The 18030-nt window shown below is 51.8% G+C and overlaps 2 protein-coding genes across 6 annotated transcripts; both read left to right on the forward strand.

Moving 5' to 3' along the window:
* Positions 1-277: 277 nt before the first annotated feature.
* selenbp1 (selenium binding protein 1) lies at positions 278-6209 on the forward strand. Its single transcript, XM_076028835.1, has 12 exons — positions 278-385; positions 2507-2560; positions 2649-2761; positions 3035-3220; positions 3840-3960; positions 4038-4220; positions 4332-4513; positions 4616-4694; positions 4900-5021; positions 5098-5190; positions 5351-5469; positions 5702-6209. The coding sequence occupies exons 1-12, from the start codon at positions 382-384 to the stop codon at positions 5862-5864; spliced, it is 1419 nt and encodes a 472-aa protein (XP_075884950.1). The 5' UTR covers positions 278-381; the 3' UTR covers positions 5865-6209.
* Positions 6210-7857: 1648 nt separating this feature from the next.
* Positions 7858-17837, forward strand: pi4kb (phosphatidylinositol 4-kinase, catalytic, beta). 5 transcript variants are annotated; one of them, XM_076028864.1, is made up of 13 exons: positions 7858-7997; positions 9808-10523; positions 10682-11053; positions 11725-11766; positions 12483-12710; positions 12858-13085; positions 13178-13287; positions 13421-13525; positions 13670-13793; positions 13983-14248; positions 14321-14453; positions 16592-16712; positions 16828-17837. In XM_076028864.1, the coding sequence occupies exons 2-13, from the start codon at positions 9828-9830 to the stop codon at positions 17007-17009; spliced, it is 2607 nt and encodes an 868-aa protein (XP_075884979.1). In that variant the 5' UTR covers positions 7858-7997; positions 9808-9827; the 3' UTR covers positions 17010-17837. The 5 variants fall into 5 exon arrangements, with proteins under 5 accessions (XP_075884979.1, XP_075884961.1, XP_075884970.1 ...); XM_076028846.1 differs by having other exon boundaries at positions 7877-8173; XM_076028855.1 differs by having other exon boundaries at positions 7877-8173; positions 12858-13079.
* The last annotated feature ends 193 nt before the right edge of the window (positions 17838-18030 follow it).

Genomic DNA, 18030 nt, shown 5'->3' on the forward strand with positions numbered 1-18030 from the left:
CTGTAGTGCCCCTTAGAGGATGCAGCCTTACGTCCAAATCTGTCATCCAGGAGACGATGCAGCTGCTGGTCCAGCTGCTGGTCCAGCTTCTGCTCCTCTGTCAGCAGCCAGAAAGTACTGGTCCTCAGGGTCCAGCGTCCCACCCTGTACCCTGACAGTGGTGCCGGACCAGTGCGCACACACACACACACACACCTTGGCCTGGATTCCTGCTGGAAGTTGGAAGGAAGGGTTAACTTTTAGCCAATGTGTTTGGCTGGTGGGAGAGCCTGCCCCCCTGCTGTGATTGGCTGAGTCTTTTATGGTGAAGGGTTTTGTTCCCTGAGCGGCGGCCACCCGAGTTTAGGACCTTCAGGATCTGATCGCAACGCACGCTCAGTCATGGGTGAGTCCCTAAAAATGATGTTTTCCTCCTGGAGCCGAGTTGCTGCTGCCACTGCTGCAGCTTCTGCACTACAGCTGTAACTTTAAAGGTGCAATCTGTCTAATTCCGCCGCCACCGAGACAATTTCAAGTCGAGGCGCAAACTCTTCTTCTTCTTCTTCTTCTTCTTCTTCTTCTTCTTCTTCTTCTTCTTCTTCTTCTCAGAAACTAATTTATTCACGTTCTCTGCATCTCATGGTAACTTTGAGGCTCTGATGATATTTCTGACAGAGACTTTAGTTACTGATTAACGAAAGGCTGTGAAATGACTTTCGACCCAGTTTGCACCTGACATTGGGCCTCTGTGGGTCAGAGGCATAGTCTGAGGAGGCTTGTTGTGGCAGCAAAAGAATTTCAACTCTCAGTCAAACTAAAAAAAAAAATCCCTTGTAAGTTTTCCTGCAATTTTACTGATTCACATTTTCATGTCTGCTGGTGTGAAAAAAAATCCCCATCCAAGATTTTCTAAAATTAAGATCAGCTTGACAGTCAGACTTTTTTCAGATGGAAAAGAGCTGCAGGTTCCTTTAAATCACAACACACAGCGACCTCTTGTGATTGTGTGTACAGTATGTGTGTGTATGTGTGACGGAGGAAGTGCTGTGTTGTGGATGTTGCTGGTTGTTTTTCTAGTTCATTGTCTTCGCTCCACTTGTTAACGTGACCTTTGACACCCAGAGAGTCTGCAGCTCTTCGTGTCAGTCGAGGTCCTGCAGAGTATGTGTGTGTGTGTTTGTGTTGCTTAAGGCTGCACTTCACTGATAAAATCTCTCCCCTCTATCTCCTCCCTGATGATGATGATGATGAAGACCGTTACCCCTCCTCCCAGGCCGCTCGACATCCTGACACGGTTGTTTATTATCATGGACTTGCTGTTTGCTAAATCTGGCTTCAACCTCCACCAGTCACCGGAATCTGGTCAAACCAGCTTGGAAGTGGCTGCAAAAACAATCTTGGAAGCTTCTTAACCATTGCTCCCACTTGCTGTGCAAACATGCAGACTTGAGAGTCATTACTCATTCTCCATATTTGTAGTCATGTTCCAGCAGTGATAAACAGCTAGCGTGTGTGGCAGTTGAAACCAGCGGGAGATAACTGATGATTAACTAAAAGTGTTGCTTTATAAGCAGTCATACTAATCAATCAATCAACAGGTTGCGTCATTTTATTTGTTAATGAGTCTCTCAAAAGCCTTTCACCTGTTTTTTTTGTATTCTGCATTGGTACAATTTTCAAATACAAAAGCACTCTCAGTTTTACAGTTTTACACGTGTTTGACGGTGAAGCTCAAAAAGTTCCTGTTTAAGTGTAAATGATGATGCAGTAAGTCAGAAAATGTAAAAGTTGTTATTGGCAGTGGTTTGGTGAGAGCAGGTGTTTCCAGGTTCTTTAATTAGTTGTGAGTGTGTGTGTGTGTGTGTGTGTGTGTATGTGTGTGTGGTAACAAACTAATGACTCAGATCATTAATTAAACACCCCTGCTGTGTATAAAGCAAACACACCTGTGAAGTTTTCCACCCACTTTCCCTGGATGCCGCGGTGCAGTCCTGAACGCTACTGCCGCATGTTGTTGTTGTTTTGTGTTGCAGGTTGTGGACTCGACAAACAGCGCAAACGGCCAGACAGGAAGCCTCTGGGTCTCTGCTTTTTGCTGTATTAGCTGTGCTGGGTTAATATCAATTAGCATGTGTTAGCATATAGCAGAGTGCAGAGACAGCTAGCTAGCCTGATAGCGTTAGCCCTGCTGTTTGATTTAGTGCTTGGTGTGGTGCTGTGCCCCCCCACTCCCCGCTTACACACACACACAGACACATGCGCCGTCACTGAGGACGCTCCACATCCCGCCGCGTGACCATAAGGTCAGCTGGAAGTCGGTGGCTCTTACCCAGAATGCATTAGGCTGATTGAAAGACCTTTGCAGTGATTTACTCAGAGGTTTTCCAGATGTTCCCCAACATCCTGGAGAACCTCAGCGGTGGGCTGGACCGACCTCAGGACGGTTTCTCTTCCAATGGTCCAAGTGCTCTCAGAGCTTCTCTGTGGTTCCTCCTGGATCTCTCTCACGCTGTTCTCCTCATTCCAGCCAACTGTTCGGGATGTGGGCCGGGCTACCGCAGTCCGCTGGACGCCATGAAGGGTGAGAAGCTAGTGTGATGGGATGGTGAGCGGGTGGTAGTGGAGGCGAGGCCGCCTGGTGCTCAGTGCTCCTCTGCTCCCTTTTGAAGGTCCTCGGGAAGAGATTGTGTACCTGCCGTGTATCTACCGCAACACCGAGTTCATCAAACCCGACTACCTGGCCACCGTGGACGTCGACCCCAAGTCCCCCACCTACTCTCAGGTTGGTCGCACCTGTAGGTCTCTGGCGGGTTTCGACAAAATTCTGCTCCAACTGCTCTCCAGACATGGCTGAGCCAACCACCAACATTGCTGATGAATTTACTTCCTTTGGTCTCTCGCCAGCTGTTTTCTCCTGCTGCAGGAGATATTCCCTCAGGTTTTTCTTTCCTCCTACTAAACCTGACCTAGTTGTTCAAGTATCTCCTTCTGAAACGTCCGGAAGAGAATTTTCCGCCGGCTGCTCGCTGACCCAACCCCGCCGTCACCCCTGCAGGTCATCCACCGGCTGCCGATGCCGAACCTCCGTGACGAGCTGCACCACTCCGGCTGGAACGCCTGCAGCAGCTGCTTCGACGACGCCTCCAAGAAGAGGAACCGCCTGATCCTGCCATCTCTCATCTCCTCCAGGATCTATGTGGTGGATGTCGGGACCGACCCTCGAGCTCCACAGCACCACAAGGTGCAGGCATTTCCATGCAATCTCACTTATGGTCATAAATTGTTGTGTTTTATGGAGAAGACAAAAAATCTACCGCAGTCAATCTGCCTGAGTAGGTCAGTCAGCGTCCAGATTCAGGGGATTTTAGCCTGCGTTCTGGAGTGGGCCTGATGGCGGTGCTCTCTATGGGCCTGCCTGGATTCTTCACTCAGCCTGTGAGGTCTTGTGAGGAGAAGGAGGAGGAGGAGACTGCTTCCCTCTGTTGCGTCAACAAGATGATGTCCTTCATGAGGACGTGCAAGAGATGACCCAGCACTGGCTGTTTGTTCGGGCTCACGCTTCAAGTGTGTGCGACCTTGTTTACAAGAGAAAAGTGAGGTTATGAGAAGTATAGCACTCCACTCTGCACTCCAGATGGACTCCATCACAACACTTGTGCGGCCCTAAGGAGGGTTCCAGAGTCTGGGCTCAGCCAAGAGACTCTGGACGGGTCCAACAATGATGAGGACTTTGACATTCCCTCAGAGCCAGTATCCTGTTTACAGCTGCTCCGAGCTGGAACTGCTCACTGTTAGAACATCTAGGCTGCAGGACCCTAGAGTCAATCTCGGGGTTCTGACGTCCACACTTGTCTCCTCAGATGGTGGAACCGGTGGACCTGTTCTGGAAGTGTGGCCTGGCCAACCCTCACACCACCCACTGCCTGGGCAACGGCCAAATCATGATCAGCAGTGTGGGAGACCCGGCCGGCAATGGCAAAGGTGAGTCACCTGCACATGGCAGGTACACTGTTGCCGCCCTACGGGTGGACCCTGACACTGCCTCCCACCTGCCTCAGGTGGCTTTATCCTGCTGGACGGCCAGACCTTTGAGGTGGTGGGTAACTGGGAGCACCCCGGGGAGGCGGCGCCATTTGGGTACGACTTCTGGTACCAGCCAAGACACAACGTGATGATCAGCACTGAGTGGGGGGCTCCTAAAGCCCTGGCCAACGGCTTTGATGTGGCCCACGTGGCAGAAGGTGAGTCCAGAGGAGAACCACATCTGGTAGAACCAATCTAGAGGCAGCGGCGCTTGTTGGGTTTTGACGGTCGCTGACCAGTGTTCATCGGCTCCTCTGCTGGTGTTCCAGGTCTGTATGGCACCTGCATCCACGTGTGGGACTGGACCACCCACAGGAAGCTGCAGACACTCGACCTGGGCAAGGAGGGCGCTATTCCCCTAGAGGTGCGCTTCCTCCACGAGCCCAGCGCTCCTGAGGGCTACGTGGGATGTGCTCTGTCAGGAACCGTCTTCAGATTCTACAAGACGGACGTTAGTGTTTCCTCCCTCAGCAGCAACTCCACAGCTGCTCCTGGCCTCCAGGTCTCCAACCTTCTCTAGCCTTCCCCAACCTCCCCCCTGTGTGTTTGATAGAAAGGTGACTGGGCTGCAGAGAAGGTGATCAGTATCCCCAGTAAGAAGGTGGAGGGATGGCTGCTGCCCGAGATGCCTAGTGAGTACCAGCGCTCTCAGTGGGCGGAGCTATAGTTCCACTCCACGATCTTCAGAGGACTCCTGCTGAGAAGCTCTGAAATACTTTTCACCTTTTGGAAGAAAAACCAGGGAGCCCAGCTCCCTGGTTAGCTTAACAATGCACAAATGGACCACCTGTCTGTCTCTCTGACTGTCTCTCTCTGTCTGTCTGTCTGTCTGTCCAGGTCTGATCACAGACATCCTGATCTCGCTGGATGATCGTTACCTTTACTTCAGTAACTGGCTGCATGGTGACATCAGACAGTATGACATCACAGACAGGCGGAACCCCCGATTGGTCGGACAGGTATGACTACCAGTATGGGTGTCTGTTGGATCACAGGTGGTGGGAGCTCAGACTGAGGTGCAGGTGTCTCCTGCAGGTGTTCCTGGGTGGCAGCATCATCAATGACAGCAAAGTCAAGGTGCTGGAAGACCCCGAGAACCAGCCACAGCCCCAGCCGCGCATCATCAAGGTACCACAGACAGGAGGCAGTGAGATAGTCAGTTCTCAGCAGGCAGGTGCCTGATTGGCGTTGATGGCTTCACCTGTCTGTCTGTCTGTCGGTCTGTCTGTCTGTCTGTCTGTCTGTCTGTCTGTCTGTCTGTCTGTCTGTCTGTCTGTCTGTCTGTCAGGGGAAGCGGATCCCTGGAAGTCCCCAGATGCTCCAGCTGAGTTTGGATGGTCGCAGGCTCTACGTCACCACGTCCCTCTACAGCGGCTGGGACAAACAGTTCTACCCCGACATGATCAAGTCAGTCCCACCAACACTGTCTGTCTGTCTGTCTGACTGTCTTCCTATCTGTCTGTCTGACTGCCTGACTGTTTCTACCTGTCTGACTGTCTCTGCATGACTGACTGTCTAACTGCTGTCTATCTGACTGTCTGCCTGTCTGTCTATCTGTCTGCCTAACTGACTGACTGATTGTCTGTCTGTCTCTCTATCTGTCTATCTGACTCCCGTCTGTCTGTCCGTCCGTCCTTAGGGAAGGTTCGGTGATGATGATGATCGACGTGGACACGGTTAAAGGCGGCCTCTCTGTCAACGAGGACTTCCTGGTGGACTTTGGCAAAGAACCCGACGGTCCGGTTCTGGCCCACGAGATCCGATACCCCGGCGGCGACTGCACGTCCGACATCTGGCTGTAAACACGGTGTCATCAGGAAGTCGAGGTGGACGGCATCCAGCCGCTAAGTGTTTAGCTTCATGTTAATCACCAGTAGTCACAGTGAATGATTTTATCACTTCCTGTCTCTACTTCCTGTTGACGGTCCACTCACAGGAAGTGGAGACTCACTGGAGTCAAACAGTGAGACGGCTGCACTCTGTCTGCTTCTCTGAGCTCTTCAAGGTTTCTGTAGAAAAAAACACTTGCAATGTAACAATCTGACCAATCAGCTTTCAGTGATAATCACAGTTATGCTTTGTCCTACAGCGCCACCTACTGCTCACACTGTAACCTCTTGGTATTTGAATAAAACTGCATCTGGCCAGTGTTTGTCTCCACTTTTTACCTGTGCACCATGATGTCACCCCACTGCTGACCTCAGGTATTTCTCTCACAGTTATTTATCTCTTGAAAAAGCTGATTTAAATCTTACAAATTTAATGAAATTCAGTTTATTATACACACACACTTGGACTCACACTTGGACCCATTCCAAACAGAACACAACTTACACAGGCTACAACTGTCGAGCAACCCTGATGATTGGCAGAATGGACTCAGGGTCACGGGAGGCGGAGTTATCTTCGGGTTAAGGTGCGGCTACAAACTGCAGAAGTCATGACCAGTTTATGATGAACGTGTGTGTGTGTGTGTCGGTGAGATCAACTGAGAGATTAGTTAATGAAGAAAACCAAATGAATACAGAAATCATGCTACGCAACGAAATGCGACTGCCAGCAAGTCTAATACAACTCTTGACTACTGTTTTATAAAGGGGAGATAACAACAAATACCCATGACAGCAGCAGTTGTGTGGCAGAGCCGTGGTCACTGTGTCAAACCCAGGCAACCAGAGTGGAAGGCAGGAAGCAGGAAGTGCCACTCAGGCTGTGTCTCAATTCAGGGTCTGCATCCTTCAAAGCATGCATTTGAAGGCCAGTTGCGTCATAGCACTGCACAAAGGCTTGTGCCAATTCCCAAAAATCCAAAGGATGCTCGAAATGCGCCCTCGAAATGCGCCCTACTTTTAGCCGATTCCAAGGATGCGCCGCTACTATCCTTCACGTCCTTCTATATCCCAAGATGCTTTGCGTGCTGCTGCAAAGCATCCTGGGATCCTGGGAAGTCAGCTGAAATTGCGGCATCTACTGGCAACGACACAACATATAAATTTAAGTATTTAAATTTCACATAAAATATTACGTTTTTAACGTAGGGTTTTTACTTATTTGAACATCCAACGCCATCGTAGGATGGCGAATCAATGGTTAGCTTGATGCTATAAAAACGTCACTTCCGGGGTTGGCCAGCAGTGGGGAACGGCGGTGAAGCAACCAGGAAATAAGCAGAAGGCGAGACCGTCCCATGTGATTAGGCGGGGTTTGGTTTGTCCTCCTCGGCCGGGTCCTTTGCAGGACGCTTCCTTTTGACAGAGGACGCTTCCTCCGAAGGATGCAGACCCTGAATTGAGACACAGCCTCAGTGTCAAATTCTGAATAGTTCCATCCATTCATCCATCCAACCATCCATCCATCCATCCATCCATCCATCCATCCATTCATCCATCCACTTTCAATCCCCTCTTCCTCCTGCTCTCAGGGTGTGGGAGTCTGCTGGAGTCTCTCCCAGCTGTCACAGGGTGAAGGTGGCCACTTTATTAGGGACACATATGGCCCTGTTTGCGTAGAGACACAGAACCATTCACACTCAGACACACACCTACTGACAATTTAGGGTTTGCAATTGACCTCACATGCATGTTTTTGGAGTGTGGGAGGAAGCTGGACAAGCTGGAGAGAAGCCAGCAGACACAGGTGAACATGCAAACTCCACACAGAAACTGTTGATTCTGATGTCAGTGCCAGTGTCAGGTCACAATCAGGCCACAAACAGTGGGAAACGAAGTCCTGCTCATCCCTCGTGTGCATCTGACACCAGCAGGCGTCGCAACAGCGCCGGAAACTCTCAAGCAAAACTAGCAGAAGAAGACGGTGACACCGCGCCCGCCCCCTGGTGGCTGTGAGTTGTTGTTGTCATGAGGATAAGACTGAATCAATGGAGGAGACAAAGTGGCGATAAAACGACGTCGCTGAAGCCACTGAAGTGTCAGCAGGTAGGACCGAGCCACCTGCCGACAGAGAGCCAACATCCGGCCGAGCCGGAGCTAGCTGTGTTAGCCTAGCGTTGCACTGAGCGGAGTTAGCAACAGTTGGCCTGATGCGTAGCCGGCGGATGCTAATGCTAATGCTAAACCTAAACCCCAGTGACTGTGGATGTGGAGCTACCACGGTGAGTCGGGAGCGGAGGCTCCGGGTTTCTGTGCGGCTGTCGCCCCCGGAGCGGTGCCTCAAGTCCCCGGATGATGATGCTAATGTGGCTAGCGGTTAACGGTGACCACTCGGCTAACTGTGCATCCGTGTGCCTTACGTGAAGCTAAAGCCAGCCAACCACTCCCGAGCGGCAGGGCGTACATGTAATAAGGGCTTGAGAAAGCTTGAATAAAATAACTTTTTTAGATATAGTTTCAACTTTCTAACGTATATCCCTATCCGGCGCGTTCGCTTGTGAGCTCAGCTAGCATTAGCTGACTGCGGCTAAATGTGTATTAAAGTGGAGCTGTAACCGAACCAGTCTGTCCAAACACTGATTTGACGAGAATTTGTTCAACTGCATCAGACCCAATGTGGAACATTTAAAGGGCCCCCGTGGATCTTTAGAGTTTGTCTACTAAAAGACGTGTAAACAGAGAGTCCGAAGTTCTTGATGGAACTTTGTTCCCTGTAGAAAACCTCATTGTTCATCAGCAGATAAGTGGAGGTTGGGAGATCAATCACTGAGTCGCTTATCACTGTGTGAGTAGCGAGATTTCATCGCTGTCAACTTTTGCTGACTGTTGACATCCACACTTCAGTTTATAGACTTGGTTCTGCAGGGGTCCCGTTCACGTTTCCATCTGAACTGATGGACGGCTGTGATCAGTGTTCCTCATTTGCATCTAGGGATGCACGATATGTGTTTTTTCAAGCCGATACCGATATGTTCCTGCCTTTACGATACCGGTACAGATAACCGATATTTGTGTATTAATTTTTACATTTAGATTTACCTGTACTTTGTGCACAAAAGGAAGAAAAAAATGGATTTAACAATTTTTTTACCTGTAGATTTTTTCCCAATCAAATGTGAAGTGAGCACTTCTATTAAAACAACAACAAAGAACAGTTCTGTTATCAGAAATGTACATATTTATTTCCTTTGCAAACAAAAAAATGGCATGTGCAAAAGGGTAAACGCTAGCATTAAATGTCTAATATGATTTTTTTTTTTTTTTTAAAGGCTTCTTAGGAGTCCCCAACCACTCTGCAAAGGAATTTATAAAGTACACTAACAAGTAGTTAGTTAAGGTGCATTGTAGCCTTCAACAATACAAACACAAAATATCATAATCGGACACAGCAAAATAATCCCAGACAATCGATGCCATGTTTCCGGTCACATACGTGGGGAAAGTTAGCGTCAGACCGTTTACTGCACAGGTAGGACGTCCATTGAGAAAGGGAGTGCTTGATTTGCTCACCCTAACCCAGTGGTTCGCAAACTTTTTAGACGGCGTGCCGTACCACCTGAGAACATATTGAGACACCCCGCCAGACCATATATGGCACAAGCAGGAGAAAGGGAGTGCTTGATTTTCTCACCCTTACCCAATTACAGCACAACACTGGCAAAATACGCAATCTTGACCGGAGCTATTTTTAATAATATCGGATTAATCGGTATGACGTCATAATTCCTGATATCTGTCCGATATATATCGTGCATCCCTATTTGCATCCCAATAGTTTTCAGTGTCCTGATCTCACATGCAAGTTAAAGTTGCAGACGTCCTGGATCCTTCTTTGACCATTGTCTCTGTGTTTCAGTGGAGGAAGGCGTAGCTTCAATGATGGAGGACGCTGAGGTGGAACTATCTCCAGTCCCATCTGACCAGAACAGCCCGTGCCCTTCCCCCTCCCTCTCCATCTCCTCCTCCTCCCCCTCGCTGTCCCTCCCCTCCACGCCGTCGTCGTCCTGCGGCGCCCCCCAGGCCGCCACACCCCCCCTGGAGGTCATCAGCGAGGGCTTGGCCGACCTGAGCCTGGTCATCGACGCCGAGGTGGCCCACCTGGCCTGCCAGGAGGTCCTGCAGAAGGTGAAGAAGAGGCAGGAGGTCACCGATGTGGTGGTGGGCGGCGATGGCGTTCGCTGCGAGGAGGAGGAGGAGGGGCCACACCCAGAACGTCCCGCCCACGTGGCCCTGAGTACCACAGCGCCGCCGCCGCCGCCACCGCCATCAAAGATCCGCGAAGAGGACGACGTGGAGGGCCCCTCCCCCAGCTCTGTGAAGAGCGCCCGGCGGCGCCAGAGACACAACCCCTCCAAGCAGTCGTGGCTGCTGCGGCTGTTTGAGTCCAAGCTGTTTGACGTCTCCATGGCCATCTCCTACCTGCACAAGTCCAAGGAGCCCGGCGTGCAGGCCTACATCGGCAACCGGCTCTTCAGCTTCGCCCACGAGGAAGTGGACTTCTACCTGCCGCAGCTGCTCAACATGTATATCCACATGGACGAGGACGTGGGCGATGCCATCAAGCCGTATGTGGTGGGTGGAGCTTCACACTCCTGCTGGGCGTGGTTTCACCAGCACCTACTCGACTAGTTTGTTCTGCTCTCCGTTTTCCTGGTGCTGTCAGTGGCGCCCCCTGCTGCTCAGGTGTGTGTGTGTTTGCTTCTTTTCTCACGCTGCGTGTGGTCGTGCAGGTGCACCGCTGCAGACAGAGCATCTCCTTCAGCCTGCAGTGTGCCTGGCTCCTGGGGGCCTACTCCTCCGACATGCACATCTCCACCCAGCGCCACTCCAGGGGCACCAAGCTGCGCAAGCTCATCCTGTCGGACGAACTCAAGCCCGCCGGGCCGCGGGTCCGCAGGGAGCCGCTCAGCCTCACGCCCTTCTGCCCCGTCTCGGCCCTGCCCGCCGGCCCCGGGCCCCTGGGAGGAGCGGGGGACCACGGCCTCTCTCCCTCCAAACGGACCCACCAGCGCTCCAAGTCGGACGCCACTGTGAGCATCAGCCTGAGCAGCAACCTGAAGAGGACAGCCAGTAACCCCAAGGTGGAGAGCAGCGCCGACGAGGTAAGCCACCGATCACAGCCTCCCACACGTTACCCCAACTTCAGCAGCGCAGGAGCCTTGCAGTACCGCTTTGTGCCTGTAAGAGCCTCTCGGTTTAGTATAAACGTTCCACAGGAGAAGAGAATTTCAACAGCGGGTTGAAACAATAGAAGAACCGCAGTAGGTTCTCATCCTGCACTGTAGCCTCCTGGCCAGCAGATGGCAACGCAGCGAGCGAGTGCTCCTTGTCATGCGTCGTGAGCCTCCATCCAGAGTTGTCTGTTTCCTCTGTACTGCAGTATTTGGAGTAACTCACTTACTTCCCACTAGCTGCTCTCCGTCTGAATCCACCCACACGCTTCCTGGATAAACAGGAAGTTGTGTGCGGTGCCCTACAGAGGTTAGCAGGTTAGCAAATGCCACCAGAACCTGAAGCTGTGGAGTGATGAGGAGGAAACTGGGATTTTGGGTTGAGTTCTCCCTTCAAATGTGTTCCGTCCAGATTGTATACTGGATTGTGTACTGGTTTCAGGTCAGTTTTATTTAGTGACGCTAGCAACACTAACGATTGTAAAGCTCCAGCAGAGCCAGCAGCGGCATGTGGCTTCCCTGCTGCCCCCCTGTGGCCGTGGAGGCTCACTCCTGTTCTGTCCCCTTGTGATGTCACACCTTGTTCTGTTTAACCTCCTCAGGACGGCGGCAGCTCAGACAGTCTGGAGAGCGACTGTGGTCCCGTAAGTCCACCAGCATCACGCCCTCCCTCCAGGGTGCATTGTGGGAAGTGGAGGCTGTGGGTGTGGTTCTGGTTCTGGTTCTGGTTCTGGTTGTTTGCGGTGATGACGCAGACGTTCAGCTGTGTATGGGAGAGGGATTCAGCTGTTTGCCAGACGACTCAGCCGACACTTGTTAAATCTTCTTGTCCAATCGGCTGTGGATGTGATGATATGGGTCAGCCAATCAGGAGGCCCCTGCTCCGTGGGTCGGTCCACCTTCCTGTCAGTGAACGTCTCTCAGAACCTCCCCGCCTGCACAAAGCTTCCAAACAGGGGAGGAGCAGCAGCAGGAGCAGCAGCTGCAGCAGTAGTAGTCATGGGGTTGGGGGGGTCATGTGACCTCAGTGGGCGTGGCAAACAGTGGGCATCACCCAAGATGCAACATTTGCACACGTCAACACAGATGCACACGGATGTTGTTGTGTCTGTTGTGTGCTGTTGGTGCTGAGGTGATTGTCCTTGGCCACGCCCCCCACCCCCACCCCGTGGCTGCTGATTGGTCGATGTGTTTGTTTCTAACACTGAGATTTGTTCACTGACCCCCCCCCCCCCCATGATCTCATCACTTCCTGTGGCCTTTTTGCACGCCAAATTGTTCCTGATCACGGGGTGGCGTCCCCTACCTGTTTGCCTGCATGGTGATGTCACCCTCTGACCTCTGACCTCTGACCCAGCAGCCAGTGCGCCTGGCGCCCCAGCGGGAGTTCATCAAGTCCCTGATGGGCATCGGGAAGCGGCTGGCGACGCTGCCCACCAAGGAGCAGAAGACGCAGCGGCTGGTGTCGGAGCTGTCGCTGCTCAACCACAAGCTGCCCGCCAGGGTCTGGCTGCCCACCGCCGCCTTCGACCACCACGTGGTGCGAGTGCCACACACACAGGCCGTGGTGCTCAACTCCAAGGACAAGGTCTCACACACACACACACACACACACACACACACACACACACCTGGGGGGAGCTGCTGTCTGTGATGCTGCTGCTTTACCAGGGTGATGTCACTCACAGCTGGTCATGTGACACCTCTCCACCTCTGTGCCCCCCCCCTCCACCAGGCCCCCTACCTGATCTACGTGGAGGTCCTGGAGTGCGAGAACTTCGAGACGTCCAGCGTCCCCGTCAGGATCCCGGAGAACCGGATCAGGAGCACACGTTCAGTGGAGAACCTGCCAGACTGCGGCATGACGGCAGAGCAGCGGGCCGGCAGCTTCTCCACCGTCCCCAACTACGACAACGACGACGAGGCCTGGTCCGTGGACGACATCGGAGAGCTGCAGGTGGAGGTGAGACTCTGGGGGGGAGGGGCCAGGGGGAGAGGGAGGGGCCTAGCTCAACCTCTGTATGTGTGCGCGTGCGTGTGTGCGTGTGTGTGCAGCTGCCGGAGGTCCACGCCAACAGCTGCGACAACATCAGCCAGTTCTCGGTGGACAGCATCACCAGCCTGGAGAGCAAAGAGCCAGTGTTCATCGCTGCCGGCGACATCAGGTACACACACACACACACACACAAATTCAAATTCTTTATTTTTATAAAAGGGACAAAGTACATTGATCAACATTTCACTCAGATGACTCTAGTTGTCTGGTTGTGCTGATGGTCACATGACTCCCCCCCCCAGGCGGAGGCTGTCAGAGCAGCTGGCCCAGGCCCCAACCACGTTCAAGAGGGACCCTGAGGACCCCTCAGCCGTGGCCCTGAAGGAGCCCTGGGAGGAGAAGGTCCGGTAGGTGGAGCCACACCGCCGTGTGTGTGTGTGTGTGTGTGTGTGTGTGTGCGTGCATGTGCGTGTGTGTGCGTGCGTGCGTGCGTGTGTGTGTGTGTGTGTCTCTCCTCGCTGAGGACCTGAGCTGCTGTCTGCCCCCTGCAGGAGGATCAGAGAAGGCTCTCCCTACGGCCACCTGCCCACCTGGAGGTTACTGTCGGTCATCGTCAAGTGTGGAGACGACCTGCGGCAGGAGCTGCTGGCCTGCCAGGTGCTGCAGCAGCTGCAGGTGAGCCCCCCACCCCTCATCACTCCTCCACCTGCTCCTCTCCTAACAAGCACTCCCACTTCCTCCTCCACTTTTTTCCCCTTCATCCTTCTCCTTTCTCCTCCCTCCATCCCTCTACTCCTCCCTCCTCTTCTCCAACCCCCTACCTCACCTCCTCTAACCGCAGTGTGTCACTGTCTCCCCCTGCAGTCCATCTGGCAGCAGGAGAGGGTTCCTCTGTGGATCAAGCCCTACAAGATCCTTGTGCTGTCGTCGGACAGCGGGATGATCGAGCCGGTGGTGAACGCCGTGTCCCTCCACCAGGTGAAGAAGCAGAGCCAGCTGTCGCTGCTGGACTACTTCCTGCAGGAGCACGGCGCCCCCACCACCGAGGCCTTCCTCTCCGCCCAGAGGAACTTTGTGCAGAGCTGCGCCGGCTACAGTCTCATCTGCTACCTGCTGCAAGTTAAGGACAGGTGAGTGGGTGGGGGGTAGGGTGTGAGTGGACGGGGCCGGTGAGGTCACCTGACTGAATGCCGTCCCTTTAGGCACAACGGCAACATCTTGCTGGACGCCGACGGCCACATCATCCACATCGACTTCGGCTTCATCCTGTCCAGCTCCCCCAAGAACCTGGGCTTCGAGACCTCGGCCTTCAAACTCACCGCAGAGTTCGTGGACGTGAGTCTCTGGGAGGGTTCGGGGGGCAACTGTTTGTCTGGTGGACAATATAGGGTTCTAAAATATGACAGAGGGGCTGGAGCAGCAGCAGATGGATGGAGTGTTTTGGTGAGCCACCTCATAGGAGGAAAAAATAAAGTTTGCAGTTATGGAGTTTACCCATGTCTGACCTAGAACCAACACCCAGAGAATGAATGGCCATAGAACCACCTAGAGCCACCCCAGAACCACCTAAAACCTCTTCGAACCACCTAGATCAACCCAGAATTTCCCAGAACCACCTTGAACCACCCAGAATCCCCTATCTAGAATCACCTAGAACCCAATGGCGCCACCACGGGGTGGCCACGGCCCCCACTATAAATTTACTGGCCGCCCCACTGGCCAGTATAGGTTGTAGTAGGGTACTGACCCTACTACAATGCATTTCACCCCAAATGAGCAGCCAGCCAGGCAAGCCGCTTTTGAGCTTCCCTCACTCACAGCACCCCCGACCCCCCTCCGTCTCCGCCCGGCCGCTGTTGCGCGCTCAGACAGCAACGGCTCAGCGTGTGTGCGTGACCACCGCTTGTATCTGCACAGATAAATGACCTCAAATGGAGTTAAGAGAGAAGACAGAGAAGGCGCGTCAAAACGCGTCAAACAACCCGGCAAGGGACCCGGGTTGAAATCGGCTCTAATCGGAGCGGCCCGATCGGCTCGGCTCCCTCTGGTCCGATCGGAGCCGAGCCTCAGTAAGTCAAAAAGTCATAAAGTCAAAATATTCCTTAGTAAAAAAAGAGGGGGAAGTATCCCGTCCTAACGTGTGCTTTTTGAGTGCTAAATAGTGCCGCTACAGCACCTGTTGGAGCTTTTTGACGGGTTTTTGACATGTTGGACTGAGTTACGTAGCTAACGTTAGCTGCTGCTTCTATGTTATGTCAGTCATTTTCAGACAATGAAGAGAAAGTCCACAGACATCTCTTCTTATTTTAAAAAGAGTATTAGAACAGGAGAGAAAGAGACGACAAGGCAGCAACAGAGGCTTAGTGAGGAGGGGGAGGAGAAGGAGGAAGAGGGGGAGGAGGATGGAATAGAGGAAAATACAGAGCAGGATACACAGCCAGCGTCAATAACAGAGCCAGAAGCCAGGCAGGACTCAACAAAAGCAGCTGCTCAACCTGTTCCTGGACCAACAGGTGAAATTATGACCGTTTGGCCTTAATAATGAAATTGACGGCTAGGCTTGATAGTAACGTCATCTGGAGAAATGTATGTTTTGTTTAGTGTGTTTCCATTAAATTACAAATCATGACATAATCAATTAAAGCTTGTTTATTGATAGTTGAGTTTCATTTGTCTGAATAGAAATACCTACAGGCTATTATTACAGCTATAATTAATAATTACAATTGAGAGGGAGTAAATATTATTATTATTATTACCACTATTATTATTATTATTATTTTAAATATCAGAATAACTGATTTTGCCTCTGGTTAATCATAGATATCTCCCAGTCAAGAGCAGAGCAGAGTCTGTGCACATTAGATCATTAGTAACATTAAATGTAACACAATAAACCAAAGTATATCAGCAGGCATTTCCTTAAGTCTTTCTGATAGTTTTCTCCTGGCTGGTTAATGATATCCTGAAATTATGGCTTTTAGTTTTGGTGTGCCACCCCAAGATTTTAAGTGTCCCCATCTGGCCACCCCTATGAAAAAATTCTGGAGGCGCCACTGCTAGAACCATGCTGGACTGCATAGACCAGGGGTGGGTGCAACTGCCACGGTGGGTTGTAAACTGTGACAGAGGGGGGTAACGGAACAGCAGCAGATGGATGGAGTGTTTTGGTGAGCCGCCTCATAGGAGGAAACAATCTATCATTTAGAAAACCTGTTGCTTTAATGTCAATGGAAAATAAAGCAAAGCAAAGTTGCAACCAAATCAGTGTCTTTGAAGCCCCACCAGGGTGTTTAGCTCTTTATTGAAATGACTCGGTAAACACTGGAAACATGGAGGAGATACAGCTGTTTGATGACTGACTGACTGTTATATCATTTCTTCAAGTTCGGCTGAAGGGTTGGATTAGAAAGCTGTCTTCTTGGCTGACTAGTCAGTTTCTGACAGCGTCTCTCTCTTTCACCCCCCCCCAGGTAATGGGCGGTTCAGACGGCGACATGTTCAACTACTACAGGATGTTGATGCTTCAGGGTCTGATCGCCGCCAGGAAGCACATGGACCGAGTCCTGCAGATTGTGGAGATCATGCAGCAAGGTACTGCGGACACACACATACACACACACACACACACACACACACACACACACACACACACACACACACACACACACAGCTGTCAGTCAGCACTGACCCCCCCCCCCTTCTCTAGGCACCCAGCTGCCCTGCTTCCACGGCAGCAGTACCATGCGCGGCCTGAAGGAGCGCTTCCACATGTCTCTGACAGAGGAGCAGCTGCAGCTGCTGGTGGACCAGCTGGTGGACGGATCCATGAGGTCTCTGACCACCAAGCTGTACGACGGCTTCCAGTACCTCACCAACGGCATCATGTGACCCGCCAGCGCCACCACCAGGGTGCAGAGAGACTTGCAGCAGAGCGTTGGAGACCCTCGCCACTCGTCCTGCTTTATAACTGGACCGTCTCTAGCTCCGCCCCCTTTAGTGCCTCCTCTTTTCTAGCCCCGCCCCTGGCCCTCTCCCACCACCTCCGTTAGCTCCTCCTCGTGTCTCTTCTGTCGACCACCTCAATATTTTTGTGTTTCCTTTCCTGTTTCCTCCTCATCTTCATCGTCATGGGACAGACGTGGTGGGCAGCCCTTCCCTGATTGGCTGTTCAGCAGGACTCTGAGCCAATCAGAGAGCAGCCGGGTTTTTAGTTTGGATCCACGAGCAGACAGAAGGGGCTGCATGACTGTTTGTTCATTAAAACTAAACCACTGGGGACTAGAGCGCCCCCTATCAGTCTCCTGTGAAATGGAAGCAGCCGCCCGCTGCTGCGATAAAGACTTGATATATTTCAGATGAATCAATGAAATCAGAAATTGTTGGAATGAAAGCGATGAAATAAGAAGCGAGTTTTCTGGCTGCCTGTTGTTGTTGTTGTTGTTTTTGGGAGGAATTTTGGAAGCATTCCAGTCGACAAAATAACAACATCACTGACACTCCAGTCAGACAGCAGAGCCAGACATGACATCACTTCCTGTTTTAAATTTGAGAAACAAAACATATGATTGTGTCCTTTTAATTTTTGTTCTTTTTTTAGTTGTGTGTTTTATTTCCTGTTTGTCTTCCTTTTTATTTATTACACTAAGTTTTGTCTCCTGATCAACCTGTTGAATAAAACATGAACTGACGTTTCCATCAGAATTCCAACATGAAAAACGCTTCCTGCTCGCTGTTGTCGATGATATCACTGTGCTGCTTTAACTGTAATCATCAGCCCTGCGGCGCGACCTTTGCACACTCACCTGGATTCCAGCAACCTCATCTGGACTCCAGCACCTCTAACTCCCATCATGCACTGTGGCTTGTTCATGATTCCGACAGTTTCAACTCACTCGTCATGTCATGTTAA

Source organism: Nelusetta ayraudi, unplaced genomic scaffold (genome assembly GCF_046127955.1).
Source record: "Nelusetta ayraudi isolate G7.1 ecotype Tasmania unplaced genomic scaffold, CSIRO-AGI_Nayr_v1 ptg000003l, whole genome shotgun sequence".
NCBI classification, from domain to species: domain Eukaryota; kingdom Metazoa; phylum Chordata; class Actinopteri; order Tetraodontiformes; family Monacanthidae; genus Nelusetta; species Nelusetta ayraudi.